This window comes from Anarrhichthys ocellatus, unplaced genomic scaffold, assembly GCF_004355925.1.
Source record: "Anarrhichthys ocellatus isolate YVR2014 unplaced genomic scaffold, GSC_Weel_1.0 scaffold79, whole genome shotgun sequence".
Lineage (NCBI taxonomy): Eukaryota > Metazoa > Chordata > Actinopteri > Perciformes > Anarhichadidae > Anarrhichthys > Anarrhichthys ocellatus.
The window spans coordinates 744138-770372 of record NW_022280109.1 but is presented as its reverse complement, the minus strand read 5'-3'; the positions used below and the strand labels follow the sequence as shown (position 1 = coordinate 770372).

Sequence of the window (26235 nt, the reverse complement as noted above, 5' to 3'; positions counted from 1 at the left end):
ACACACACACACACACACACACACACACACACACACACACACACACAGTTTTTAACTCAGTACATACATAGATGACTCAATGTTTGAAATATAAGCAGACTGCAGGAGATGTGACACAGATGACTAGGTTTGACTGAGGTTTGAGCAGACGTTTCAGGGCTCTGTAAAGCTGAATAATGATCATTCTCTGGGGAACGTAACTACATTTCACATTAGACAGGTTTGGTTTCATTCTAATTTTGTAAGTTCCATGTGAGAAACGATTTGCTGCACCAGCAATGTTTTGTCAATATGACAATATGTATCAAATTGATCAAGTGTCTAAATTCTGTAAATTATGACACAAATCCCCCAGACCTGGGGGTGTGTACACACACACATAGAGCAGATATCTTCAGTACACACACCTTGCTCACAGCATAATTCCAGAGAAAGCTGACCACCTCCTCCTTCAGTTTCTGGGAAAACAGAGCATTTGTAAAGCAAACAGTAACTTTCTAATTTTCAGAAATTACACTCACTGGTTATGTTATAGCACTCAACAGTGACAGCAAACATGTTTCAGCCCTACTCTTTATAGATACAGAACAATCTGGAAATATTCTAATTTCTTTCTGAGAGTGAGAACTCAATATCAGCACCAAGTAATTTGCAGAAATGCAAACACGTTTGTGGGAGTTGTGTGCAGGAGCTACATCAGACCTGATGAACAACGGTACGTCCATCAGCCCCGCACTTTTGTTTAGGGTCTCTATTTTAAGTTGGGGGTCTTCCGTCGGTGAGCACAGGTTTTGGTCTCTGGTCATGTACAATGGTACCAAACTTGATAACCTCACTCTGACGACAAGACTTCAGGAAGCTGCACACAGTCGCTCAGTCTCAGGAAACCTGAAATGTTTGCATTGTTGTTGGAGTACATATTGAACTAACACCTTTAGAAGTGTTGGCAGGGGTATTTTTGAACTTTGGACAGAGCCAGGCTAACTGTTTCCCCCTGCTGCCAGTCTTCATGCTAAGCTAGGCTAACCACATCCTATAAACTTGTAGAATAGACACATAAACTTGCTGCAATCAATTAAAAAGTAGGCACATAAAGACAGCTGGCTCTGTTTATATGTATACAAATATATATATATATATATCTATGTTATTATTATCTATTTAAAGGCATAATGTGCAAAAGTTCCTGATTAGTCAGAGTCTATTTTTCATGCCACCATTAGAAATACATGCTAGCTGTATTTTGGGAATACCCCCCTTTGGAACGAGCAAACAGACTGATGGGAAGACTAAAAACACTAAAACTAAGCTCTAACAGTGCATCAAACAGTTCAAACACTTTCATCCAGTACATCCGATACCTCGTATTCATCCGACTTAACAGTGAGCTGGGGTACCAGAGCCAGAAGTTCCGCTATGACTTTGACCATCAGTGGACGCGAGTCACAGCTCAGCTTGGGTCCCAGACTTCTCCATGTTGAGACGATGTCCACCACCTGCAACACAAGCCTCACTCAAGTCAGTGCCTAGGTTTACCGCACATGCAGCAAACGTTGGCTACGTGTGTGTGTGTGTTTGACCTCTGCCCGGCACAGCTCCTGTAGTCCTTGCAGGGCGAGAGCAGCAGGGGTTGCCATGTCTGGTCTGGTGCACTGGTTCAGAGTAAGCGTGATGACAGCCAACATGTCACTTCCATGCTGGTAAGGCCTGATACACAATCATAAAACATGATGTAAATGAATAGGTGTAATTTAAATAAAAGCGTACGACGTTACTCAATTCTTTGCCTCTCCCCTTTGCATTAAATCAATCAGACCCTAATGTCATCCCTCAAAGAAAGCACCACTTCCCGTCACACCACATCCCTGACCTCTCTCTGCAGATGTCCCTGAGGCAGGCGGCTCTGGCCAGGATCTGCTCCCACTGGGCGTCCCTCCCCACCACCACCCTGCTGTCTTGCTGGCTCAGCAGACGCTGCAGGTCCGGGTAGATTCGATCCTGACAGGGAGGAACAAAGCGGGTTGTGAGGAGGAGGCGGACAAGAACGCGACACGGGAAACACGATGACCGTTCGTTATCACGGACCTGTTTCTTCCAAAGAGCGGTCATGAGGCGCATTGCCACTGCTCTCAGCTTGGGGGCGCTGGCCAGCATGTGGAGAGTCTGGAGCACCATGGGCACACAGAGCTGGAACATTAAAGCACATGGCGTGTGTTATTGGTTAATATCAGCTGAAATGAGCTTTCTGCACATACACATTCAGAATATGAATCACACTTCAACAAGAACAATCCTTAAAGATGAGGATTTGAAATGAAGTGTGATGTGCAGTGGTTTGTATTTCATGTCATAACATAACATTGCGTAGGTGCTCAGTACCTTGTGAGTCCCAAGGTTTGGCAGGCAGTTCAGCACAGCGTGAGCCAGGACCGGATTCTTCTCCTTCCCCAGTTTGAACAACAGAACAGGAATAAGGGAGGGGACCTGCAGACACACAGTCTTTTATTTACCAAGGGTCTTAGAGTAGGAAATGAGTCCTAACTGGCCAAAAGTACTCAGATTGACACATTTTTGGTCCTACATCTACACTCTTGGAAATAAGGGTTCTTCATGAAGGCCTGAGATTCTACCCAAAACCATTTGCTTCGGAAGAACCCTTTTGAATCAAAGAGTTCTTCAATGGTTGTTGAAAACATGGGTTTAAAGATCCTGTCAGCCAACACAGCCCCAAAAACTCTGATTGTGAATCATGATTGTTGTGGGTGGTGTGCAGCACATCAGCCCCGGCCCTTTAAGAGTCTCAAAATAACCCTGGGTGGGTTCTAGATGAATACCTTGGAATAAATTTAAAAAAAAACCTGGGTGGGTTCTTGTTAGCACCTTAAGAAGGTGGAAAGGTTCGGAATTGAACCTCCAGAGAGGGTTCTGGGTGAAACCATCAGACCATATAAGCATTCTAAAGGATCTCTCATAGGGGTTTCTGGGTAAAACTTGTATGTTGGGATCTAGGTAGAACATTTTATAAAGTTTCCAGGTGGAAACAAGTTTTCACAAATTCACGTCAGCTCATGTCCATGCGATCGTCTGCGGAAAGTATAGCCAAAGCTTAAGAGTGTAGGACTAGGTGTAAGGAAGTGTTTTAGGAAATCCCTCCACTCAGTGCTGTTCTGTTAGATGCCAGTAGGGATGCCCCCTGAAACTCCGTTCTAAATGGGAACCGGTTCTAAATGATTAAAAACCCGGAGTATTGATGCGGTCCAGAGTTAACAGTTCTGCTATCGGTACTTTGGAAGTTCTGGAGTGAGATGTCCTCGTCTCAAAAGAAGAAAAAGATCTAAAGTGCGGCTACATTTGACTCCAGTAGAGGCTGAGAACAAACTCAATAAAACCTTAACCAGTGAGAGGAAACAGCAGCAGTTCATCACAACATGTAGCCAACAAGCAGAACATCAACCTGTTTGTCCACTGCAGGTAGGGTTAGTGATGATATACGCAGTTTGATCAGACGAACAGGATAATCAGTGAAAGATAATCACTATGAGAATTGTTTAGCTGGGAATGTATTTTAAGGATTTTGGAACTTCTTGTACTGCTGCTCAAGAAATACTATTTGTTTACATCCTAGAATAATAAAGCAATGTTGATTCTTTTCTTAATTAATTATTTTTTCTCTCACAATAAAATCAAAAAGAACAGATAAGCAGTATAGATAAGAGTACTGGTATCGATCCCATCCCGACTGACTAGAAGATTAATAGACTAAGAGGAGACTAAGAGGGGAGTGGTTGCGAATGATTGATGACAATAAGCTTATTAAAAACAGAATCATATTGGATATGTGTGGGCTGCAGAGAGGAGCATGTGCCGTCCCTGCAGAAACCAGTTGTCCTCTTCATGGTCATGGACGTCTGAGTCCCAGCTCATTTCCATTCAATGGTCACAAGTCAGACGGAGAATGAAGGACAGTGCAGGGTTAACGGTCTATCACTCCCTTTAGTGCTGAGGTCAAAAATAGGAACTAGTCATGGTCCTTGGACGCATGTCGTCAACAGCTCTGCAGTGTAACAGCCTTTAATTAACATAAAGCACTTACTGCTGCCCTGCACCGTGGCCGTTGCATAGCAACCACTTTACCTGCTTGAGAGGAGGGGGGGGGGGGGCAGAAGAAGGATATGGAGTTTTTCCTTCAAGCTGAATCCCTGAAAGAGCTGGTGTTGACCCTAAACTACAAACTTCAATCAATCAATCAATCAGGGTACATAATCCTGGATCAATGGTTTTTGGTTAGTTTCGTTACTGCTCTCATCTCTTGTAACAAAGACAGACTGAGCAGGCAGACGTGGGTGATGTGATACTGTGAGGAGGGAAGTCCAATGCATTCTAATATGCCAATAATGTTCCACCAGCGCATTCAAACGGCCGGTGCAAGTGTCACTCTGGGAGCAATTAGAGCAGCAGGGGAATACTGGGAGGCCTCTAACGAGCCCCAGTAACGAGGAGCCTATAACACAGTGTGATATTTCACATCATCTTCTGGAGCTAGTGACTCCATTTACAGTCCCTGAGGGTCAGTGGGGGAGTCTGTCACTTTAAACATCTCTCTTCATGCGACCAGCAGCAAAAACACCTTTTCCGTACATTTACGCTATTGCTTTACATTTTTACAAACGATTATGAAAATCAAGTTGCAAAAAACAAAGCCTGGTTTCACGCCTGAATTGCTGATCAAATTGTGTGGGTGATACTTCTAAAAGGGCTCTTTAATTACATCAAATGCAGAGAGAACCAGAGCTATATTTAAAATGGGCCTTGATTTCTAATTTCACCTGTTCTCCAGTCAATGCAAACTCAACCTTTCCTCCATGTTTTCCTCCTCTCAATAAATCACTCTCTGGCATGAAGACTCCGACCTGTGACCTTGACCCTATCCCTTCCACTTTAGTTATGGCCTGTCTCCCGGCCCTCCACCCGCACCTCCTCTCTGTCATCAACTCCTCCCTGTCTACTGGCTCCGTCCCTCCCGCCCTCAAACTCGCCTCAGTCACACCCATCCTCAAAAAACCTGGCCTTGACCCCGAAATTCACAACAATTACAGACCCATCTCCAATCTCCCTTTTCTGTCTAAAATACTGGAACGCACTGTTGCCCATCAACTGAAAACCCACCTAGACTCAAACCAACTGTATGAACCATTTCAATCCGGATTCAGATCTCATCACAGCACAGAAACTGCCCTCATCAAAGTCACCAACGACCACCTCCTCTCCTCTGATGAACACTCCCTCAACATCCTGATACTGCTCGACGTCAGCGCAGCCTTCAGCACCATCAACCACTCCATCCTCCTTTCCTGTCTCGAGTCCTCCCTCCACATCACTGGCACAGCCCTCTTTTGGTTTAAATCATACCTCTCTGACCGTGAACAGTTCATTAGCATCAACAAATTCAAGTCTGACACAGCCCCAGTCTCTCAAGGTGTCCCCCAAGGTTCACTACTCGGTCCTCTCCTCTTCATCCTCTACCTGCTCCCCCTTGGTGACATCATACGCCACCATGGTCTCCAGTTCCACTGCTACGCTGACGACACCCAGCTCTACATCTCCACCAAATCCATCACCCCCACCATCCACTCCACCATCACCAACAGCCTAACAGATATAAAAACCCGGATGCAAGCAAACTTCCTCAAACTCAACACCGACAAATCTGAAGTCCTCATCATCGGCCCCAAATCATTAAACAAATCCCTCCACAACTTCTCCCTCCCTGCATCGATGGCATCACTGTTCCTGCCTCCACACATGTCCGTAACCTCGGGATCATTTTCGATCAAACTCTCATATGAACGCCACGTCAATCACATCACAAAAAACGCCTTCTTTCATCTCAAAAACATCGCCCGTCTCCGTCCCTCACTCTCCTCCGCAGCCGCTGAAACACTCATCCACGCCTTCATCACCTCTTGACTGGACTACTGCAACAGCATCCTGTACGGCTCACCCACCAAAATCATCAATAAACTACAATACATCCAGAACTCAGCTGCCCGTCTGCTCTCCCACTCCCGCACCAGAGACCACATCACCCCAGTCCTTCAAAACCTCCACTGGCTCCCCATACAGCAAAGAATCCAGTTCAAGATCCTCCTCATCACTTACAAAGCCCTCCACAACCTTGCCCCTTCATACCTTTCGGACCTCCTGTACCATCACACTCCCAACCGCAACCTCAGATCTGCCGACGCCAACCTCCTTACCCCCCCTACTCTGTCCAAGCATCGGACCTGGGGGGATAGGGCCTTCTCCGTTGCTGCCCCCTCCCTCTGGAACTCCCTGCCCCAACACCTCAGACATTCTTCATCACTCGCCACTTTCAAAACTGCACTTAACTCACCTATTCAAATCTGCTTATAACCTCTAAAGTCAGTCATGTTTGTTTTCTTTCTGTCTTTTCATGTTTATTTTATTTTTTTTTTCTTAGTTATGTCGTATATTTTGTTCTTATTATAAATGCTTCTATTGTTTCTGTTTTTAACATGTAAAGTGTCTTTGAGTGCCTTTTAAAGCGCTATATAAATAAAATGTATTATATTATTATTATTATTACCTGTTGTCTTGCTAAATTCAGCATAATGTACATTAACACAGCTCTAACTCCATCAGTACAACAACATACTGATGTCACACTCACCTCTTTGAACAGGAATGTTCCATTTAGCTGGGTTTGGATAGTTGATAACAAGACTTCCTACACAGATATTTTCCACAATAAAAGTCTTCTAGTGTCTCAATGGGCATATTCCATCCTTTAATAGTAACCTTTCAATGTCATGTTTCATTAACGGTAGCGGGGAAACACCCCAGGCACTGGTCAATCTTCAGATTTTGTCTATTTGGGTCTGTCGATTTTTCCTAAAATCACCAAAAGTTTGCATTAGTTAATGTCTCATTTGCATATTTAAACATAACATTTTAGACAACTTGTAATACAAAAAAATAATTATCTTAATGAAATCAAGTGGGGACGATCCATGGTGCTATCTATTAGTTAAAACATTTGCCCTTTTCAAATATTTTAACTGACAGATTTATACAATATATTATTACTAAAAACATTTTTATTTTCTAATTTATGGAGTGATAAAAAGAGATATTCAAAATTCCCTCTGTAAAAACCTTGAACTCTAATATGTTTCAAAATGAAACAAGAATTTTGAACCTGGCTTTATCCAATTTATGTTCTGGAAATGTATGCAAATTAGCCCATATTTATTAAGATCATACCTCATTTGCATACATACATTTTCAGTACCTGTTAGTTCATCTGTTTTAGTGAGTCAGAGGGTGATGGGTTAGTGATGTGGTAATGTACATACTAAGTTCAACAAACACCCAAATGTAACCTCATGTAGTGCTGTAACTTATTATCATTATTGTGTGAAAATTCTCATGAAATGCAGTGATAATAAAAAAAAGTGGAAGAAAAAAACAGCTTCACAAGTTGAGGCCACTATGTACTAAAAAAAAGGCAGAGGCAGCTGTATTTTGCCTTGAGGTGAAATGTGAATATTTTAGTTTTGAGGAACCACCAGGCTGAACTGAGGCTTGTGGATCAACTACCTGGCAGGGGTCGGCAGCAGCGATGGCCTGGCTTGCTTTCAGAGCCAGCTGGCAGACGTCTTCCCGACTCGAGATGATGACGTGGGTCACGATGAGGGCCAGGGAGCAGAGCCGGCTATGGCTGGACGACAGGGCCGAGCTGACCGACAGCAGCCACTCAGCTGCTGCCGCCGAATTGTCTGCCACTTTACGCAGCGTCGACAGAGCCAGGCTGAGCTCGCTGTACCAGGAACTGAGAGGAAGAGCCAATGGTGGCCCAGACTGAGTAGACGGAGGGAGATGAAGAAAGGTTTTTCTGTTACACGCTCAAATCTATGATTAAACACATAAAGAGCTTATAGTACCATACTACCCTACTAGAGAGCTGCGCTCCATTAATTCAGGGTTACTTGTGGTTCCTAGAGTGTTAAAAAGTAGGATGGGAGCCAGAACCTTCAGTTATCAAGCTCCTCTTCTGTGGAACCAGCTTCCAGTTTCAGTCCGGGGGCAGACACACTCACCACATTTAAGAGTAGGCTTAAGACTTTCCTTTTTGATATTGCTTATAGTTAGGGCTGGCTCGGGTTTATAGTTAGGGCTGGCTCGGGTTTATAGTTAGGGCTGGCTCGGGTTTATAGTTAGGGCTAGGGTTGGACCAGCCCTTAGACAAGCTGGTATAGGCTTAGACTACAGGGGGACTTCCTAGGATACACTGAGCACCTCTCTCCTCTTCTTCATCTCTGTCTGTATGAATTGATGTCCCATTAATGCACATCACTGACTTTGTTTCTTCCCCGGAGTCTCTGTGCTTTCTCGCCTCACAGGTTCCTGTGTATCCGGGTTATACCTAGACCTGGTCTTGCCTCCTGCCGTGGTTCTGTCATACATTGAATGTGTTGTAATTACATTGAATGTGTTGTAATTCTGTTGTCCTGTTCTACACATGACATCTATTGCACTTCTGTCCATCCTGGGAGAGGGATCCCTCCTCTGTTGCTCTCCCTCAGGTCTCTTCCTCTTTTCTCCCTGTTAAAGGGGTTTTTGGGAGAGTTTTTCCTGTTCTGACGTGAGCGTTCCGGGACAAGAGGATGTCAAATGTGTACATATTGTAAAGCCCTCTGAGGCAAATTTGTAATTTGTGATTTTGGGTTGTACAAAAATAAATTGAATTGAATTGAATAAATAAACAAATCAACAACTGAAAAAGAAGAAGAAACGTCAAAACAGAAATTGAGAAGACTTGCATGAAATTCTCACCAATGCTGGTTACTGAGGGCCATGTTTTCAACAAAAAGCTATGCAGATATAAAATTCCCACTGGAATTATTATTATTATTGAAAGGAAGTAACATCAGAAACGCTCCCTTAAGCTGCTTGGTCAGCAGTGTGGACGTGAGAAAGGAGCCAGGGTTTGCTTTTCTGTCTCTAGCTGTGTTTCATTTCTTCACTCTTCATGTGATCGAATGAGTGCAACACTACGAGAGACTGTCTGTAAATGTGCGCCGGTATCCATGGGCGCATGGTTATAGTTAAATGTGGGGGTGAGAGATTAGTGACAGGCAAGGGGAGGTATGGAACCTGAACGTGCCTTTTCCAGTAATATAAAGACTTCAACCACAGCCGATAGAGCTGCTATTTCACTATCGAGCTCAGTTTTTATTGCACTATATGTGAAAGTATTGCTTTTTCATTGTGTTCTGTACTTTCAGCAGTGATTGACAGATGAAATGTTCTGTTTTGCCTGCTGTGAAGCTAGCGTATATGGTAGAGAGGACTTCCTGCAGTTTCTCGTAAAATAAAAGCTGTTGAAATGTTAGTTAAAAAGCCCAAAAATGCTGAATTATACAGTGTATGTCCGACTGGAGTATTATGAGATAACTGCTCATGAAAAACAGTCGGATGTAAGTATTTTTGATCTAAACTAGCTCAAATCTGGTCGTTCATTTTGTGTCACAGGCTGCTTATCAATGACAGACTAATGACCATTATAGAACCTGGGAGAAACATCCTCAGTGCTACCTGTCCTGGTTTATCCGTCTCTCTGCTGACGCGGCGGAGCAGCCTGTGGGCCAGGTCCTGGTTGAGACTGTGCGTCCGCCGGTCGGCCAGCGGCTCGGTGAGGTCCGAGCAGGACAGGAGCTGCAGCACAGGAAGAACCAGGACTGGACTCAACCAGGGTGACGGCTCAGCCTGCTCAGGGACTAAACTCAGAGCTGTGTCACCCAGAGAGAGAGGGAGCGAGAGGAGAACAAAGCTCCATGAAGGTTAAAGAATCCATATGAGTAAATGAGGTTGTAAAGTAGGAGAGATGAAAACAACAACAGAGCAACAGCGGGGGACTTGAACATGCCAACTTGGGAAATTATGTAGCAAGGAAGCATCATGATAGTTTTAACTATAACTTACAATGTATGAATAAATCTGTATGTTCAGACAACATGCTGTGTACTGACTGAAGGACTCTCTAGTTTAAGCTATAAATCAAGTCAAATGAGAACTGAACATTGCCTTCATTTCCCCTCTTGTAACAGTAAGTCATTTCCAGGAACTTCCCCTAGAAATGACAGTTACAGTAAAGATCAGTTCCTGTCTGCTCTCACCTGTTTACAGAGCGTTAAAATTAATATCTAGAAATATCACTTCATTTTAAACTTCTAATAAAACTACCACTTTTTTATTGAAAATATTGTATTAAAATGATGTGTTTCTTAAAATCTCATACAGAACAGTAGTCCTCATATTTTGTCATACTGCAGTGATGATTCCCAGTCAACCAGTTAATGGGACATTTAGTAAGTGTTTGCATAAAGCAGCTTTAGACTTTAAAGGAATAGTTCAGCTTTGTTGAAGTGGGTTTGTATGCAGTACTTCTCTTTATAGTGCTTATAGTGAGTTTATTACCTTCAGTAGATACAGTTTCAGTCATTTTACCTCTCAGAACACAGGAGCTGCTGGTCCTCTGCTGCCTCCATCGGTTAGTTAGTTAGTTAGTTGGTGTTATTGTGTGACTTTGGTGTTTTAAAGATTAAACTCTGATCAGAAAAAAGTCACGCAAGAACACAAGCTGATGGAGGCAGCGGTAGGCCAGCAACTCCTGTGTTCTGAGAGGTAAGATTGTTTTTGTCAGGAGTCTTTGAAGAGAGAATTAATGGAGATAACGGCAGTGACTGTATTCTAAATATAGGGTACATTATCTAATACAGGTAATACACTATATTACAACCACACTTCAAAACATCCACACTATCCCTTTAAGAATGTGTGTTGAGTACTGGATGTCTCACCCTTTTAACAGATGTATTAAAGAGGCTTTTACCCAGACTGAGCAGGCTGGTCTGCTGAGCTGCAGGGACCTCTAACAGGAGCATGGCCACGCCCATCAGCAGCTCGTCCAATGGCAGCTCCTGCAGATATAAACGGTGAAGGTTAGATGAGCTACTGATGATGAAGTTGTCCAGAGTAAATAATAATCTAGAGTTTTATTGGACCGTAAACTGCCGTGTCACCTGATGACCAGCTGACAGCAGCCGCTGCAACACATTGAGAAGAGGTCGACAGTCTCCGTTTAACTCCAGGCAGCGCTGGCAGGCACACAGCAGCTGTAGAAGCAGCCCGACTCTCTCGGTCCTCCAGCGCTCCTCGGGGGCCGGGACGAGACCCTGAAGCAGAGTGTCCACGAATCCACAGAGCTCCAGCACCGCCTCCACGCTGTCCACCTGCCATCACAGACAGCACCACACCAACTCCTCTCAGTGCTTTCATTCCTTTCCTCGACCACATTTTCCCCCGATAATATATTGTTGAAAAAGAAATTCATCTGAAACTGAGTGACACCAAACTGCTGCTCGTGTGAGATATGTTTCGTGAAAAGATTTCACAAGAAGGTGCTGCAGGAAGCAGACGTTGTTTGTCACTTGGTATTTGAGTTATTTTTTATAAAAATATCCTTCAAGTTATTATGATAATGTAGGAATAGCAAAACTAAGCAACATTTTAGAGGTGACTTGTTACTACTAAATATACTTTTAACATACTTTATTCATTATGTGTTTTTTTTTGTCTAGTTTATTTTTTTGTTCAACCATGATTGATCCAACAAATGTATTAATTAAAAAAAGACTACAGTGATGAAAACTTGTTTAGGAAGCACTGTGAGAACAAGATTTGAAATGAATTTAAAGTGGGACTATGACACTTGTTGTAAACAGTGGCCACTATGACTACAAAGCACCCTTCTCTTTATTTCCCAGGATTCTCTTGAGACCGTTCTTTAAAACATCATCTGACCTCACTGACAGTGAGTGGAAGAAGACCAAAAGCAGGAAACAACTAATCTGGTGAGGTGCAATGTGTTTACTTGTCATGCTACTTTTGTGATAGATGTGGCTTCTGATGGATTTCCACCTAAACGCACGCTAAAATCAGCGTGTCACCTGCATGTGTGGCACCAGCTGACAGAGGCAGTGCAGCAGGCTGTCAGACACTGGGGAGGTGTGTTCCTGGTCCTTGTTCTGGAGGACTGATCCAGCTCCTGGGTGTACGGGCAGCAGCACCCTGAGGAGTCTGTGCCGCAGGAGGGCGTGTTGGGGTTGCCTCTGAGGCTCACAGTACAGGTACCGCAGGAAGGGGGCCAGCATGGTGATGTAGGCTGGTTGCCTTCTGCAAAAACACAAGGTGTGAAACGGAAACTTAAGCCTTAAAAAGAAAGCAGTATGTGCCATTGTGGTGTGTGTCTGTGTTTATCCGTCATCATTGTAATAACAGCTGACGGTGGGGAGACGAGTTATCGGGATGGGTGCTTTGAAATTCATGCAGCGAGGGGGGGGGGTGATTGGATGGAGGGTTCAAGGCCTCTGTGGCAGCCATGCTAACCTGTCAGCAGCCTGCCCAATGAAGTCATCAATCTCCAGCAGCAGAGTGGGCCAGCAGTCCACGCGGTTCTCCAGTGCAGTGATGAATGGGTGAGGGCTGCTCCTGCAAAACAACACAGATGTGACACAGATGTTAGTAAACCAAGGTTATCACCATTCAAAACACCGTATTTTTCACGAGCTCCTACATTAAAATACTGAAGGTCCAGGTTCCAAACTATTACGTTAATAAACTTAAATTACAGATATGACTGATAGTTTAACTGGAGAATGTGAGCCCTGAAACTGACGTGATCAACTAGAGAGAAGACGTCTCACTCTGTTGGATTTGTTGGAACTACAGAAGCAACCCTTCACAAACAGCATCTCAGTGCTCCAGACTGGGATATTAAATCCCAAATAGGGTTTCTCTCGGTCACATTTAAAATCCTCGCCTGAAGTTTTAAATAATGCCTCTGCACATCGATGTCTGGACATCTTATTTTTCAGTCTGCCTACTGTGTTCTTGTTAAATTATATTTTGCGACATTGATAACTGCAATCAGACGCAGAAAAAAGTGCTACTTGCACAAACTTTATGGGCATGTTTGCACTGTAATAGCATTAGCACGATATCTTTTGTGAATCGGACCTTCAGACGGAGCAGACAGCGGCTGCCAATTGATGCACAATTCATGGTGCCATCAGCGTTCGTGATCCATTCTTTGTGAATAAGCCTGAATCGCCCACAAATCTCATATTCATATGAAATCTTCTGCTTATTATTTGTAGTAAAATAGCAGTTTTAAACCTAGCCGTCCTCTACCTGTCCTGTCCTGTGAGTGTAAACAACACACAACCTCCATTACTCGTGCATTTGCAAACCCATTAAGTCCAGACAAAACACTGGGGTCAAATCCAAGGTGAAGCCCACAGACGGCCCGTAGGTCAACTCAACAGCACTTAACCCACGCCTTCCATCCATCACATATCGAAGTGTAGGAAGGAAGTTCAGTGACTGAGCATGTCTGTGCATGTGACAGACTACAGCGAGGCCTCGACATGGACTACACAGCGCCCCCCCCTCCTCCTCCTTTACATGCTGCTATCTGTCCGACCATCTCTGTCCCCCTCCTCGGGTTCCCTGTGTCTGTCTCCTCTACACGGCTCCCATCCATCAGCCTCCCAGCTCCCTGCTTTTCAGCCGCCACACAAAGGGAGAGGCAGGAAGTCGAGGCCGAGACCTTCCTCCTCTTAGTTCAACTCCAAGTTCACCGGTGAATCGGAGTGCTGGCAGACAAATGGGCCAGGTAACATCCGTTCACTGGAATGCTCAGCTTCCTGGGGGACGTCTGAGGGGAAGTCTGGGTTTGCCTCATTTACCATCTGAAAGCACCACAGCAGGAGAACGTCACTAAAACATTAGCCTTCATAAATCCCTTTAATCTTGAAGCTATCTTTAAGAGATGATATATGACCGCTTCCTCACCATTTACAGATAAAACCACTTCTCATCACTCAACAGTTTGGCAGTCCAAAGATCAGAAGGTTCAGCCCTCTATCGCATGTAGGTAATAAGCACAACTAAGGCCAGGAAGCTTTAGTCCCTTTAGAAAAATATCATTTGTCCTAAAAAAAACGTGTTTACATTTGGTATTAGTACCAAGACACAGGTATCATATCGCCACTAGTATTGACACTCCTCCAATGATACGCAGTCACACTATTGACCACAACTCTTCAACCGTGATGCCAGAATTAAATGACCAAACTTTATCTTTTATTCACTTTAGTCACTTTTTATTTAGTGAAACAAGACAAGAGAGACAGAATTTAGAAGATAGGGTGACATGACAGGATTCACACTACAGGGTGTCAAATAAAGAGCAAACCTTGGATCCTATGGTGAGTAGAGAAAGTGCCGGGCAGTCTGTTGTGTAAGACTCTTGTGTGTGCTAAACACACCAAAACTTGTACATGTGACTGATAAACTGTATGGTTGTTTCCCACCAAATATCCCAGGAAACAACACAAAGTCAGAGACTAAAAATCTAAAATGAATGTAAACTAAAATAATGCAGAACTCTATTTTACAAAAGGTATTCAGTCCGCCAGGACAGCCCAACCATGTCCAGCGCTTTCAGCATCTCAGGGCGGATCTCATCCACCCCCGGCGCCTTGCCACCAAGGAGCTTTTTAACTACCTCAGCGGCCTCTGCCAGGGATATGGGTGAGCCTCCCCCTACATCTTCAGGCGCTGCCTCCTCTACAGAGGACCTGTTGGTCGGGTTTAGGAGTTCCTCAAAGTGCTCTTTCCACCGCCCGACGATGTCCCCCGTCCAGGTCAGCAGTTCCCCCCCCCCTGCTGAGAACAGCCTGGGGTAAGCCCTGCTTTCCCTTCCTGAGCCGTTGGATGGCTTGCCAGAACCTCCTTGAGGCCAACCGAAAGTCCTTCTCCATGGCCTCCCCGAACTCCTCCCATGCCCGAGTTTTAGCATTCGCGACCACCGCAGCTGCAGCCCTTCTGGCCTGCCGGTACCTGTCAGCTGCTTCGGGAGACCCCTGGGCCAACCAGGCCTTGAAGGTCTCCTTCTTCAGCTTGACGGCTTCCCTCACCTCCGGTGTCCACCACCGGGTTCTCGGGTTGCCGCCCCGACAGGCACCGATGCCCTTCCGGCCACAGCTCCTAGCGGCCGCGTCCACAATAGAGGCTTTGAACATGGTCCACTCGGATTCCATGTCCCCAACCTCCCTCGGGATGTGTGAGAAGTTCTTCCGGAGGTGGGAGTTAAAGACCTGCTGGACAGGGTCCTCCGCCAGACGTTCCCAGTTCACCCTCACTACACGTTTGGGCTTGCCAGGTCTTTCCAACCGGTTCCCCCACCATCTGATCCAACTCACCACCAGGTGGTTATCAGTTGACAGCTCTGCTCTTCTTCACCCGAGTGTCCAAGACATACGGCCGCAAATCAAATGATACGATTGCAAAGTCGATCATTGATCTCCGGCCTAAGGTGTTCTGGTACCAGGTACACTTATGAGCCACCTTATGTTCGAACATGGTGTTCATTATGGCCAAACCGTGGCAAGCACAGAAGTCCAATAATGAGACAACATTCGGGTTCAGATCGGGCAAGCCGTTTCTCCCAATCACCCCCCGCCAGGTTTCTCCATCATTGCCCACGTGAGCGTTGAAGTCCCCCAGGAGAACTATGGAGTCGGTAGGCGGCGCCCTTTCCAGGACCCCTCCCACCAACTCCAAGAAGGTCGGATACTCTGAACTGTTGTTTGGTGCATAAGCACAAACCACAGTCAGAGCCTTGCTCCCCGCAACCCGTAGGCGCATGGAGGCGACCCTCTCGTTCTCCGGGGAGAACTCCAACACAGCGGCGCTCAGCCGGGGGCTCGAGAGTATCCCCACTCCCGCCCGGCGCCTTTCAGCCGGCTACAAGCGGCTGAAATGAGCTTCCTCCGTAGGGTGGCCGGGCTCAGCCTCAGAGATTCGAGAGAGTCGAGCCGCTACTCCTTCGCGTCGAAAGGAGTCAGGTGAGGTGGTTCGGGCATCTAATTAGGATGCCTCCTGGACACCTCCCACTGGAGGTTTTCCAGGCACGTCCAACTGGGAAGAGACCCCGGGGAAGACCCAGAACACGCTGGAGGGATTACATCTCCCAGCTGGCCTGGGAACTCCTCGGGATCCCCCAGAATGAGCTGGAACATGTTGCCGGTGAGAGGGAAGTCTGGGTCAGCCTGCTTGGCCGGCTGCCACCGCAACCCGACCCCGGATAAGCAGAGGAAAATGGATGGATGGATGGATTCAATCCGCTTGATATTAATTGACATCTGTTTTCAGAATTCAATGTTAACTGTGGTTATAGTTAAAGTGCTTTATGATTATATTTAGAATTTTACCAGTTTTGTAAGGGACTTGGCTTGGGAGACGGAAGGTGACCGGGTCAAGTCCAACACGTTACAGAGTGTGAACTGGCAGGTGCTGACGTGTGCTTGAGCAAGACACTGAACCCCTAACCGCTTCGAACGCCTGACTATGTGGCGGCTCCATCACGCTGGTGTCTCTCCACAACTAACGCATGTGCATGAGTGAGTATTTCCTGTGTAATGAAGTGAGCCCTCAATGTAATTGTAACACAGACTCATATTGCTGATTACCTGAGCAGGCAGACAGCCTGCAGGGGTCACCCAGGACAGACGACACTACAGTCAGATATCACATGAGAAATGGACCCTCCCCGATCCTGCTGGGGGGCCAAAGTGGCTCAGAGTCTCTGTGGCAGATTGCACGGGGCAGCGGCGAGCAGACGGTCAACAATGGACGCCAGTGTGCATCCTCCATTAATCCTGCAGCACTTACAGTTACCCAGCGGTGCCAAGCCTGATGACCAATGGAGGGCCAGACTGCCAGGCCAACGGCGCCACCCTGCTGCCCCCGACACATTCATCTTCCCAACGGGGAGGTGCGGGCCGCCAGACAGACGCAGACAGCAGAGGCAGCGACGAAGACGGAACGAGACAGAAGAGGACAATGGGAAGGAGGAGAGGAAGAGAGGAGGGATAGAATGTGGAGAAAGAGAGGTTAAGAGGGAGCGAGGTACATGGAGAGCGGGAGGGAGGAAGGGAAACATGAAGGAAAAGGAAAAAAATACAAAGCGGCACAGTCTTTTTATCCCCCGCTGTAACTGATTAAGGAGGCCCCAGGGTCCTGGCAGAGGTGCAGGCCTAAGACTGGAGGAGGACAAGGAGGAGGAGGACGCTCCACTCTATCTGCCTGGGGACAATAAACCAGTTTGACTGACCTGAACCACAGAGGGCTAGCCCCACTCTGAATAGTTCCAAGTAAGTGTGACCTTCATCTTCACTGGCTCAAATATTGGTCACAGTAAATGCTGAGGTTTCGTAAAATTGTGAAAATGCTAAAGTTTGACGGGTCAAGACAAACCAAACAAACAAATAACAAACCAGATGATGATCTATTCAAGTGTCTAAGCCATCACAGGAACAATACCAGGATCCCGGAACTGAAGCAGCTAAATGGAATTCAGCCATCATTCATTGGAATTATTCGCACCTGTGTTTCCTACTGTAACATGTCACAATATCACTCATGAATACAGCTACAACACGTCTATAGCTCACTGATTAACATGAAGCATCTCATCTGTAGTGTCCTTTGGAGTGGGAAAGCAAAGCAGACCAACTATCGGACTGTGTGACAGCAAATATGTGATTTTAGTACAAATTCAAAAGCTTAACAACTGCTAAAGTCCTCAAAGTTTAGCCGACATTATACAAGATTATCTGGGAACCATGCTAATGGTTTAATCAAGAAGTGAAAAGGAGTTCAACCAGAGCTCTGTATAAATAGTGTCAGCATGCTATATAACTGCGGCATCAGGGTTCTTGGGTCCTTTGTAGCATGCCCCTCCCCCCCACACACACACACACCCTCTCTCTAACCCCCATTTCTACACTGCCAAATAAAGGCACAAATGCCCCCCAGAAATAGTGTCCTATGTATTTTACCAGTCCCCTAGAAAACAGAGAGTGAAACAAACGAAACGTAAAAACCACACGTTTCTGTCTCCTCGTCCCCACTTATGATATATGAAGTCCAGATGCAGTCTCAGCTAATTACACTCATAATCACTTCTGTCTTGATGTGACCAGAGAACATCAACAGGAAGCACAAATGAGCTGCATGATTTGCTGTTGATGTTAACACACAAGTCCAAACTAGAGGCGTGAAAGCACCCTTAGTCCTATGAATCCTACGCACTATATTGAATAGGACTGATGAGTCCACATATCAAGGGCATCCTCCAAGTCTGTGGATATAACCCTGATAATGTCATCATGTGTGATATAATCGGTTATACGCAACAGTCACATGCAAAGATGCAGAAATAGAGATACATTGTTTACACTACGCATGCTGTGTATCTTGTGTGTGAGAAAGACTGACCTGATGGAGTAAGGACAGGTGAAGTGTGTGTCTCTGTCTCTCTGGTCTGCCTGCATCTGGAGCAGCCGTCCGATGACCTTCATCAGCCCCTGGACGTTTCTGTTCACAGGTCACAAACGCAACACAGAGAATAATCAAGAAAGACTCAAAAGGAAAGAGCTAACTTACAAAAAGTAAAGGAGCCTATTTTCTTTCTGAGAGAAGATCAATATCAATTGATTTGTGTGTTACTTAATTGCTTGATCGCAACTATTTGAGCTGACTGCGATCATTTAGCATAATCCCTGGATTCCATATTTGATAGAATGTTAAAGCTAATGTTACATATGCGAATAAGGTGTTGTTCCATCAGCATGTTAGCCCTGTTAGCACAGCTCAGCTCAGCCGTCGCCATGTTGAGAGCCGTGTGGAGGCAATCCTTCATTCTGACATTTTCTCTGAATCTCATATAGAGCTCATTAAACTTTTGAAAATAAATCAGGCCTCCTACCAGTGGTGGGCCGTCAGGGCCAGCTAAGCCTTCTCTGCTGGCCTAAACAGAATCACAAAGTTATAGCTATTTTATAATTTTTCAGAAATACACTACATGTATTATAATTATTTTTCCCATAATCTTATTTTCTCATTGCACAGCTCCTGTCTTCCTCTGTTGCTCTGCTTCCAGCACAGCTTGTTTTAAGGAGAGCTTTTATCCAATCAGATTCAGCCCCTATGTCTCTATGTAAGGAGAGAGGCCCGAGGTCCTCTAGGTAGACTTTGCAGTTTAAGTGAATGGGGACGATATTGTTGATTGTCATAGTGTTCAACCAATCAGATCTTTAGTTTGACATGTTGGGCGTATTCTTTGACATGCCAGCGGTACTCAGGTAGCCTGCTAAGTACGTCTGCATTAACGTGCGCCGTGATTGGTCAGTGGGCCAGCGTGACTTTTGTCAAACAGAAAGCTAGCTAGCAGATCTTAGCATTTACTAAGAGTTCAGGTTGAAGACATTTTTAGGGTTTTGCTTGGTGTAGTTTATTTATTTTTTTACCTAGCTTTGTTTTTTGAACACTCAATGGCTGATGGAGGAGAAACGGATTTCTGGAGAAGGACATTTCCAGAAAAACTGGACATCGTCTCAAAGGGTCGGCCAACCCCACAGCTAGCAGCCCTGACCCAGCATGGAAAAGGATTTGTACAAACGGTATTTCTGGCTGACAGCGTTGGAGAAGCGTTGCACATTTTATGGCTAAGAATGCCTTTCATTTGTAACTGAGCTCTTGGTGTTTGGAGCTGTTTGGAGCTACGCTACGCTAACCAAGGCAGCTACACGACAGGACACCGCAAGCTACGTGCTTTTGAAATCTTTTGGAGAGACCCGAGTGGATCTACAACTCAACGAACACGTTCGTAGGAGGACTCTGGATGGAACTGACCCGCACTGATGTTCTGAACAACGGTTTTAAACTCTTTGTTATCAAAGAAAGGAGGATGGACTTTGTCTTTAAGTGAACAGCAGCTGTGGTAAGTGAACTGCTTTTGTGTTTTTACCTCTGCAGTATCGTTACTACTGTGTTCATTTGTCTATCGTGTCGTTTTTATGAATAGCATGAATGGCTCGTGCTCTAGCACTGCAGTGTTGCTGGATTGATTTGTTGCTTTGTTGTCATATAAACTCATGTGACTGGTTCTTGTGAGTTTGTTCATGTCATTGTGTTAATTACATTGATTTGGACTATATGCATTATCCGTTAATGACGAAGCATCCCGTCATGCGCGGGGTTATTGTCCGGACAATTGAATCTGTTCGGGCTGTTGTTTCCCCGCTAAGCTAGTTAGCTTAGCCTCCCTGAAGACACGTGCGGTGCCGCCGCCTAAGCTGTTTTTTGTTTCAGGTTCAGAGGTCACATCCCGTTGTCTCCTACGTGAGCGCAGTCCACCGAAAACATTACATTTCCCACAATTTAAGCTTCTGCATTTTCCAAATGCACTAGTATTATTCAAACGTATTGTTCGGTTGGTAAGCCTCGTACCGAATGGTTTAATACGAATATGTGTATTGTTACACCATAGAAACAAATAACCGTAGCTGTGGCGTCATAATGAGTTTATCAGGAGGTGGCTCAAGTGTAGTGGGACAGCTCAGAAGGCCCAGGTATAAAATGCACGGCCCGCCACTGCCTTCTACAATAATGAAATAACTTGCGTCTTTGATTAGATTAGGTCGGCCTACACAACAGTTTCAGAAAAAGCTTCTAAACGTAAATCTGTGTGAAGCACAGCGAGAGGTGAAATACTGTTTCAGCAAACTATTTGAAGATGAATTGACCAACTATCGCACCATTTAAATGAGCAGTCGTTGAAACTAACAACATTGCTTTAGGTCTAGTTGCAAAGCCAAACACAACAGCACCGCTGTGTGGCATACAATGAACAGAAATAGACAATTAAATGGTGCACAGCAATTAATTGTCAACTACAATTAGGGCTAAGTGATACGGCCAAAATCTTCTATTGGTCATTTTTTATCCTGATAATATTATATATCACAATACAGTACTATAAATAAAAAGCCACATGGTAAAGCCTATTTGTGTATATACATATGCTGACTCACCCTGTTCCATATAAGATGAGTCATATAATGTTGAATAGAAAAGGTCGCTTTGCAGTTAGACCCGATCCTCCTGCTCTGATGGTCGGGGCATGAGAGGGACTAATGGATCATCAGAGGGCAAAGTGGCAGTGTCCTCTTACTAAAAGCTGAATTATGCTTCTGCATAGAGGTGCTGCATTACCTACAGTCCTGTACATGCTCCATGTACACTATGCACTGTGGCCTGCCAGTGTTCATCTAAAGGGGCGTAAATATATAGACAGTGAAGGCCCTTTGGTTACACCGGGGCCCACAGAGAGAGAGGGCCCTCCATCAATGTGTTCCTACCTACCTGTGATCACGGGTAGTGAAAACTATTAATAAAAACATCCAATTAAATGAATAATATCTGTCAAAACAAGCAGAGCGAGCAAGTCGCGTCTTCTAAACATAACGAGGCAGTAAGATGAGTCAGGAGAGAAAAGAACAGGAAGGAAAGGTGGCAAAGCTCCCAGAATTAGATTCAAATCCCATTTGAGTGAACTCTTGTTTTGAGTCAATGATATTAAGTCTTAGTCACAGTTTTTGTTTCATGAAGCTCATAAACATCTCGTCTTTGTCAAGGAGAGACTTTAGGAGAGATTTTGAAGGCTTAAGTTGACAAAAGGGTGCAACTCAACCGCACCTAGTGATGACACACCCATGATCTACTGACAAACTTCTATACCTCCCACTGATAACAGTGAGCAAATATTTTGTGCAAAGTGAGTGCATATTTGAATTTGGATGCACGTTTCAGTAGACTACAAAAGCACTGTCTCATCCATGAATGATACAGTAACTGAATTCTGAGGACATCCCAGCGTTTTGCAAGTTTTCTTTTCCTTGAGGTTCTACTGAAAGGATAATTCTTATTTATCACTATTTCTGCTCCTTTTTACAAAGATATTTTTAAGAAACACAAGGAAGACATGGAGAGATCAAGTCTCATCTTAAGAGATGACTCAGAACTCAGTAGTAAACTTGGTGAGTAAAGTCGTTGACAAGAATGGCTTAACCTAAAAAACAATAAGAGCCGAGTTGTCTTCAACTGGAATTATCCTTTAAGTTGCTGCAAAAATTATTTTCACAGAGAGGTACAAGAACGGCACAGCATACAAAATCAAAACACATGCAAAGTTAGATTTAGTAAAGCTCTACTTTAACATTGGCGATTGGACACTGTGTGCTTTGTGTACCTGGAAGAGGGCAGGAGGTTTAGGACGCTGTTGAGAACGTAGTGCAGGTCTGCGTGGCCTTGATCCACCAGCAGCACCACGGCATCGCAGCAGGCTGAACGCACCAGAGCACAGTCACTGCAGCACTGCTGCCACAGAGCCTCCAGCGCCGGGCCCTAACACACAGCAACACACACAACTCAAGATCTGGATCCAGATTCAGCTTAAAAGGGAAGAAGGTACTGAATTTACTGTCCGGCATAGTTTTTCCAGACCATATTCAGATTTGGAAATATGCATTTCAAACCAAAAAGGTGCACACAGTAGAGTTCAAATCTCTGCTAGGTGTGTCTGCAATGACCACTGCTGTATTGTGTGATTGAATTAATGCAACAAGTGCTGTAAAGCATTGTGAAACCGACTAATAGAGGGACAGCAGTGTGTGCACTGGTAGTTCCGTTAGCTGATAGTGGCTAGCCAAACACACCGTCCCAAAAAAAAACATTAAAAGTGGGCCGCAGAGCAGCTGCCGAGAGGTACTCAGCAGTGTGTGTACTGGTAGTTCTGTTGGCTGTTGGCTGTCATAACAGTGTGCAAACTGTTTCCTCCCACTGTGTCTTTGGGTGCAGAGTAGCTGCTGGGGGTCGGCGATGCACTCAGCAGGGGTATCACTAGCGGCCCCTAGCGTCCGTGGGAGCCAGTTAGGAGTAGTGAGGAAGGAGTCAGCAGGAAGTCAGTGGCAGTATATAACAGGTTATAAAAAGGGTTTAGAGAAAGTGGGAGTCACCACCACCACAAGAGGTCATACGGTTAGCCGCAGCAGAATGCAAGATTAGCTGTGGACAGACACAGAGGTGCACACTCACTCAGTCACATACACGGCCAAACACATAACCTCTACCCAGGATTACGCCTGCAGAGATAAAAACGTGGTTCTTGTTACATGTGACTGGTGTTGCAAAATATTCTGACAGTTGCTCATCAACTGCTCTTGGAAATGCTACACAAGTAGGTATTAAGGGTGGGCAAAACACGTAAGACAATTTGTCTACGTGCCGCTAAAAAGGCCTCAGCGTAGTTGTGAGTTGTGTCTCTAAGAGAGAGAGTGGAATATGTTGCACATGTTGCCTGCCAATAAATAAACAGTCAATTCATGATATTTCTCATCTCTTAATTTCAAAACTAAATATGCAATGTTGTTAAGAACAGCTAAAAAAAATAAAATAATGCCAAACGATAAATAAAAGGCATTGAAAAGACCATGTGATCGGTCGATACTACTTCCAGCGGTCGGTGATCTGCTATTGGCCCTAAAGATTCTAATGGAGCTTCCTTAGCAGGCATAAACTAATATTTGTAACCCACTCAACCCCTCCAATCAAATGGTCACCTTTCTTTCAATGACTGATAGCTGGTTTACAGTTTCTAATGAACCCTAATTGTTGATGATCCAAACATCATGTTAAAACAGGACTCACTTCACATTCAGCAGTAATGAAGCCATCACAGTAACTCACCTGGGTGGAGGACTGTGAGATTTGCCCATTTGTTGCTTTCTCTTTTAGCACCGCAGCAACAAGATGTCTCACCGTCTGGAAAACAAAAAGCAGACCTTCTGGTACATGTTGCATTTAAGTTAGAGAGATCTTCCTGTTGGTTCTCTGAAAATCTGTCTTTTCAGTATCAAACAATCCCCTTCTGTAGGTTTGAAAGGTGAACATCACGCGCCTTGTTCCCTCCCGTTGGTCGGAACTGCTAACCTAGCTCCCTCATTGGCTAACATGACAAGAACATCGGCACGACGGCTGAACCTGTGAGTTTTCATCACAAGGACAGTTCAACATCCTGGGAAATACATTTATTTGCTTTCTTGCTGAGATGAGAGGATTGATATGCAAAGTACAGAGCTCCGCCTCTATTTGAATGCTTCCATTAGTACATCTCCATGTGGGACACGGTGCCCACTCTACTTACTCACAGGGTAGTGTTGTCTCAAATCAAACTCGGCTGTTGTGCACTCACCAGAAATGAAGACGAAGATACCAGACAGTAGGAATACGGAATATATCATGGAACTAAAGACTACCAGTGTGATGAGTCAGCAGCTTACCTGGGCTTGTATGACGGGGCTGGGGAAGTCAAATCGTATCTTCAAACTGTCCGTCATATCTGCTGGTTAAGCCTTAGAGAGCAGAAGGAGACTCCGTTAGGATAAGTTAACTAAATGTCATTAGAGTTACATCTGTCAGAAGTCAAAGGTGCTTCTATTTAACTCAGGATATCACATAGCCGTGGTGTTGAAGTCGGCCTTTGAACCGGAAGCTAAGTGATGCTATGAGCATCATCATTAGGACGACGATCCCAGGGTGAAGCACTGCTTGGAGGTATTCAGGCACCGACACTTTGAAAAGCCCATCCGGGCCGTGTGTTATTCAATGATTGGCCTGCCACTAAGCCACCACATCATTTTGCATTAAATTATTCATAAGTCCTCAGTTTACCACTCTGCTCACAGACTCACAGGTGGCCCATCTCAGGTTGTGTCATTCCGTCTGACGACACGCCGTACAGGTGCTGACCGCCAGCTGTCAGAGGCCTGCAGACCACAGCTGCTGTCCAGCACACAGCAGGTTCACTGTTACTGGTCAATACTCCAGAGAGCAGATTTTGTACAAATCAAAAGCTAGTATTGGCTCTGAATGTTCAGACTGTAATCTGGTTTATCAGAGATTTAAAACAAACTGATTGCAGAAAGACGACTAGTTCTGAAAACTAGTTTAACTAGTTAACTCATAGTTTCTTTGGCAACGTCTGTCTTTAGACAACATTTAACGCTTGAGAATGTTGTCCTCTTTTGTTAAATTAAAACATATATATTTCTTTAGGTTTGCTTTTTTTTTCAGCTATAACTCTGGTGTCTGTGCCAGAACTTGTGTTGGATGTAGAATGATCAGAAACATTTTTGAAGGCCTGTATCATGTTGTCCTTTCACACACGATTTATTGGTTTAACATGACTATAAACACAGGGAACTCCAGCCTTATGTAGTCGGACCTCTACAACCCCCTCCCCAAACACAGACACCCAACCCCCCCCTCTGCTGTTATCTCAGTGATAACAGCATTTGTTATACTGTCCACCTGCTCCTGCTCACTCTCCACTGGTTCCCACTGTCATTCAGCCCCATGGCCACATGAACAGGTAAGTACTGCTGTACAACTATACTGACAGTTAAGGGAGTGTTTATTGATGTTTGCGACAACGACGCTGCTAATAATGGAATATCTACATGTATTTCGAGCATACTTTAGCTAAATACTCAAAAATGAGTTGGACAGGAGTGTGTGGTAGAAGTTTACTTTTCAGTGAAACTAAATATAACGACTCAGTCATCACTTGTCATGGTTTAGGTGACAGCTGTAATTTTGAAGAAGTTGGCTTCTTCTCTAATTTAAAGACAGTCGATGGTCTGCTAAACCTAAAAAGCAGTTTGTACATAGAACTGTTCCAGTGCTTTCTACAGCATGTGTACCTTAGAGAAAGACAATATGGGCTGGCCCGTACTGCTAAGTCTGCACTAGCAATAAAAGGGAGGACAATGCCTGGACAGTGTTGAGCCAACAGGGCTTTAGAAATGACACCACGGAGGCTTTAAAGCGCACATGCCGACAGGCACGTGGGACTTTTGATGGGATTTCAGGGGACACAACACACACCCTTTCACGGCCATGTTGGGAGGCCTGATATCATACAATGGCAACACAGTCGATCGTATTCTTTAACTTATGACAACAGGTTGGAATAAAAGTGATATATATATATGTATATACACATACATACACACGCATACATATATATATATATACATACATATATATATATACATATACACATATATACATATATACATATATATATATACACATACATATATATATATACATATACACATATATATATATACACATACATATATATATATACATATACACACATATATATATATACATATA

The 26235-nt window shown here is 44.6% G+C and overlaps 1 protein-coding gene across 1 annotated transcript in view; it reads right to left on the bottom strand.

Moving 5' to 3' along the window:
• focad (focadhesin) overlaps nucleotides 1–25959 on the bottom strand; it is a 48159-nt gene extending 22200 nt beyond the window's left edge. The window contains exons 1-16 of the mRNA XM_031874253.1: nucleotides 24333–25959; nucleotides 23740–23814; nucleotides 22244–22398; nucleotides 18430–18528; nucleotides 12472–12573; nucleotides 12033–12258; nucleotides 11106–11315; nucleotides 10916–11003; nucleotides 9619–9812; nucleotides 7621–7881; nucleotides 2380–2484; nucleotides 2086–2187; nucleotides 1871–1998; nucleotides 1581–1707; nucleotides 1362–1496; nucleotides 408–458 (exon numbers count right to left, since the gene is read on the bottom strand). Of these exons, the coding sequence (XP_031730113.1) occupies nucleotides 408–458; nucleotides 1362–1496; nucleotides 1581–1707; nucleotides 1871–1998; nucleotides 2086–2187; nucleotides 2380–2484; nucleotides 7621–7881; nucleotides 9619–9812; nucleotides 10916–11003; nucleotides 11106–11315; nucleotides 12033–12258; nucleotides 12472–12573; nucleotides 18430–18528; nucleotides 22244–22398; nucleotides 23740–23814; nucleotides 24333–24389 (2115 nt within the window). The 5' untranslated portion in view covers nucleotides 24390–25959. The remainder of the gene's footprint in view (nucleotides 1–407; nucleotides 459–1361; nucleotides 1497–1580; nucleotides 1708–1870; nucleotides 1999–2085; nucleotides 2188–2379; nucleotides 2485–7620; nucleotides 7882–9618; nucleotides 9813–10915; nucleotides 11004–11105; nucleotides 11316–12032; nucleotides 12259–12471; nucleotides 12574–18429; nucleotides 18529–22243; nucleotides 22399–23739; nucleotides 23815–24332) is intronic.
• Nucleotides 25960–26235: the final 276 nt, after the last annotated feature.